Below are 4,408 nucleotides of genomic sequence, written 5' to 3' on the forward strand. Positions count from 1 at the left end.
CGTCAGAGCGTGCCGGCCAGAAGGGGCGCCTCGGAAGCGTAGAGCTTCTAGCTCCGGCACCCGAGGGCGGGGCCCCGCAGAGAACGGCCAATGGGATGAGGGAATGAGGCCACGCCCTGTTCTTTTGGCGCTGGGCCCGTCTCCGGGGTTGCCTAGCAACGTCAAGCTGGGCACCCAGCCTTCTCCAGATTCTGGGTTCAGACTTGAATCTGCGACACCTCACCCTCTTCCCCGACAGGAGACCAGATACTTATTTCACTTCTTTATTGGCAGCCCGGAGCCTGGTCTGGGCCCTCCCGGGCGCTTACACGTCCCAACCCCAGACTGAGGTGCCCAAAGGCCTCCCAAACAGCCCCGGCCTGCTCGACAATCGACCCTCAGGACAGAGAAGGCTACCAGCTATGCTTGCTGATCCCACTGGTCAGGTGGAGCCGCGGTGTCTCGTGTAGTCCTGAATGGAGGCCTGGAAGTGCTCTGTGCTGTTGAGGTCTGGGCGGCAGAGGATCACGTAGCACTTGGGCAGAAAATACCCGCCGAAGCCGCTGCTCAGGCTGCTCAGCCCAGCCAGCATGTTGAAAGCAGGCAGATACTTGCCGTCGTAGATGCTGGCCGTGGTGAAGAAGGCGATCCAGGACATGAAGTTGAAGAGCAGGCTGAAGGTGACACATTTGGCCTCGTTGTAGTTCTCTGGCAAGTCCTTGCCCAGGTAGCTGCAGGCAAAGGCACTGATGGAGAGAAGTCCATTGTAGAGAAAGGCCAGTATGAAGCCCAGGGAGTTGGCCTCTGTGCACTCAAGCATCACCAGATGGGGGAAGCGCTGGTATTCCCTAGTGGGCAGTGGAGTCCACACCACCAGCCAAGTTAGACAGATAAGCAGCTGAGCCGCTGAGCTGATCATCACAAACAGGCCAGCACCATGGTTTTGGACCCAGGCGTGGTAGAATGTAGGTGCCTTGGTGGAAAACTTGAAGATGATGATTAGTTGGAAGGAGCGAACTGTCAGGCAGGACAGGAAGATGGTGAAACCAAGGGCAAAGAGGGCCTGGCGCAGCAAGCATGCAGGCCTCGTGGGCTCCCCAAAGAAGCCATAGAGGCTGCTGCTACCTGCTGCCAGGGAGCCCAGCATAAGAAAGCACAGGCGGCCCCCTGCTGACCTCACCACAGGGGTGTCTAGGTGCCAGGCAAAGAGGCCAGCAGTCCCAAGCAGCAACAGCAGCAGCAGCGTGTTAGCTGCCAGCAGCACCCAAGAGGTGTGCTCTTGACAAGCCAGAAACACCACAGTGCGCGGGAAGCACGTCTGGCTTCCCTCGGGTGCCCACTCTTCTTTCCCACAAGGCTGGCATCTGTAGAGGTCTGAAAGGGAAGGCCAAGAAGGTTCCTGAGAGCCAGATAAGCAGAGTAGGAATAGGAATTAGGGGCCTGCAAGATACTGGGAGAATTGTACCCAGGCAGCTAGACTGTGCTAGGCATGGTGGGATGGGGGTAGCCGGGAGTGGGGCCTGAGGCCAAGCATTTCCTCAAAATGCCTGTGTTAATTACAGACTCTGGAGACACACATGTCAGTTCTATATGGCTCATGATCCCATGAGGGTTTTGCAAACCCTAGGGAGGACCTTACCCTGGTAGCTCTGCCCACATAACAGAGAGGCTACGATCCAATGGGAGCAGCCTGCTCCCAAGGGAGGGCATTTTAATCCCTCTCTCTCTCCAGCATTTCCATGAACCATTTTCCTTAGCTGCTGCTCTGTGGTTTCTCTGAGTCCTGACCCTCAGGACAGAAGGGAAGTATTCCTGTCCCTACAGAGATGGTGAAAGGAAAGAATGTGGCCCCTGGACATCAACAAAGGACATGAGTCCTTAGCTATTTAATTTGCTCTCTGTTCTTGATCTTGCATTGCTGGATGGGGAATGCTGTTTTTTTCTCTGTTGCAGACATACTAGTATCTGTATTCAGGCCAAGCTGTTCAAGGAGCTGGCTGTCTTTGGCATGGGCAACAGAAGGGACAATAGGACAAGAGGGCACAAAGGGAACAATAGCTACATTCATTTAGAGAAAGAGGTTGAATTCAGGATACGATTGCATTTGTAGGAGTTGTGATGACAGCTGTCTAGTAGAGGACACACCTCGGTCTAAGGATTTCAGTTGGCTGATTCTTTCTTTTCCTTTTTTTTTTTTTTTCAGATGGAGTTTTGCTTTTGTTGCCCAGGCTGGAGTGCAATGGTACAATCTCAGCTCACCACAACCTCTGCCTCCTGGGTTCGAGAGAGTCTCCTGCCTCATCTTCCCAAATAGCTCGGATTACAGGCACATACCGCAACACCCAGCTAATTTTTTTTGTATTTTTAGTAGAGATGGGGTTTCACCATGTTGCTCAGGTGGGTCTCGAACTCCTGATCCTCAGGGGATCCTCTCGTCTTGGCCTCCCAAAGTGCTGGGATTACAGGCGTGAGCCACCGCAATCAGCCTCTTTTTTTTGAGACGGAGTCTCGCTCTGTCGCCCAAGCTGGAGTGCAGTGGCCAGATCTCAGCTCACTGCAAGCTCCGCCTCCCGGTTTCACGCCATTCTCCTGCCTCAGCCTCCTGAGTAGCTGGGACTACAGGCGCCCACCACCTCGCCTGGCTAGTTTTTTGTATTTTTTAGTAGAGACGGGGTTTCACCGTGTTAGCCAGGATGGTTTCAATCTCCTGACCTTATGATCTGCCCGCCTCGGCCTCCCAAAGTGCTGGGATTACAGGCTTGAGCCACCGTGCCCGGCCTTTTTTTTTTTTTTTTTGAGACAAAGTCTTGCTTTGTCGCCCAGGCTGGAATGCAGTGACACCATCTCGGCTCACTGCAAGCTCCGCCTCCTGGGTTCAAGTGATTCTCCTGCCTCGGCCTCCCGAGTAGCTGGGATAACAGGCACGCATCACCATACCCAGCAAATTTTTTAATATTTTTGGTAGAGACGGGGTTTCACCATGTTGGCCAGGCTGATCTCGAACTCCTGACCTCAAGTGATCCGCCCGCCTTGGCCTCCCAAAGTGCTGGGGTTACAGGCATGAGCCACTGCACCCAGCGGCTGATTCTCTTTATCAGAATTCTGTCTGGTAGCAGGAGTCCTCCAACCTGAAGCTAACTGGCAGCCAAGTGACTGGGCCCTGGTTCTGGGGCAGGGCATGTGCACATGGGGACCAAGGGAGGCCTCCCTCCACCGTGTAGCCCCCGGGAGTGCTGGGTAGCTCGCCTGCTCCATTGCACACTTACCACTCTTGTTAAGGAAGGTCCCAGCCCCACAGGGCACACACTCAAAGCAACAGCGATGGAAATCCGTAACCACTCGCTGGTGCCCTTCAAGACAGTCACTGGAACACACAGACTTAGGCACCTGTAAGAAGCCAGAGGGGCCACACATAGGGGCCCAAGTCAAAGGACAGCTCACATGTGGAACAGAAAACAGAATCTCTGTGCATCTGCCCTCAGGGCTCACTCCCAGGGCAGGGCCCCTGGTCATGTGAACTTCCGCCCCAGGGCATCTGCACACTCGCCTATGAATGTCTTCCCTGCTTCCCTGGCCAGGATGGGTAGAGTGGTGGCAGCTGGACCCCTGGGGTCCCCCTCCTGCTCCCTGTACACTGTGTCAGCATCACCCCCAGGCTCTAGGCTACCCATAAGGCAGTTACCTGGTGAATGGCCACATCCCCATTACCTGGTTGTCCTTTCCATGCCACTGGATTTTGGTCTCATTTATGTCTAGCTGAACTGGAGACCACGTGGAGGAACCGAGGACTGTGAAGGTCCACTTCGGCCCACTCCAGTCCCAGGCAATTATGTTATAGCTACTGACGGGGTCTCCATTGTCATTAAACATCACAGTGTCCTCGTGTAGAAGGAAATTCACCTTGTGGATCTGCTCCAAAAGCTGAAAGAAACACATATCACAAAGCCACCATAGACAGCACAGACCCACATGGTCCCAGAAGCAAGGGCATGGGGCCTTCCTGGGTTTCCATCCTGGTGGTTTCAGCCCATCAGGAAGGTATAGTCCCTTCCTTCTTAGGAAGTCCCTCAACCCTCCCCACCAACCTCCTGAGAGGAGGCCTCTAACAAAGGCTCCTTTACAGACAGTTTTAGCCCTGGACCTTGTCACTTGACACTTCCAAGACACAGTGGGTGAGAGAAGGTACGGATCAGAGAGAAAGATCTGTCTAAGAGAAGAGAGCTCACGCCTGTAATCCCAGTATTTTGGGAGGCTGAAGCGGAAGGATCACTTGATGCCAGGAGTTCGAGACCAGCTTGGTCAACGTGGTGAAACCCCATCTCTACTAAAAATACAAAAATTAGGCCGGGCGCAGTTGTTCACGCCTGTAATCCCAGCACTCTGGGAGGCCGAGACAGGCGGATCACGAGGTCAGGAGATTGAGACCATC

At 54.2% G+C, this 4,408-nt stretch overlaps 1 protein-coding gene across 2 annotated transcripts in view; it reads right to left on the bottom strand.

Moving 5' to 3' along the window:
• Positions 1-252: 252 nt before the first annotated feature.
• The window catches only part of LOC105509158 (taste receptor type 1 member 1), a 24,387-nt gene continuing 20,231 nt past the window's right edge, over positions 253-4,408 (bottom strand). For both annotated transcript variants that reach the window (XM_011938268.1, XM_011938267.1), the window contains 3 exons: positions 3,688-3,900; positions 3,246-3,366; positions 253-1,353 (listed from right to left, as the gene is read on the bottom strand). In XM_011938268.1, coding sequence (XP_011793658.1) covers positions 422-1,353; positions 3,246-3,366; positions 3,688-3,900 — 1,266 coding nt within the window. In that variant the 3' untranslated portion in view covers positions 253-421. The remainder of the gene's footprint in view (positions 1,354-3,245; positions 3,367-3,687; positions 3,901-4,408) is intronic.

Source organism: Colobus angolensis, unplaced genomic scaffold, assembly GCF_000951035.1.
Source record: "Colobus angolensis palliatus isolate OR3802 unplaced genomic scaffold, Cang.pa_1.0 Scaffold170, whole genome shotgun sequence".
Classification (NCBI taxonomy): Eukaryota; Metazoa; Chordata; class Mammalia; order Primates; family Cercopithecidae; genus Colobus; species Colobus angolensis.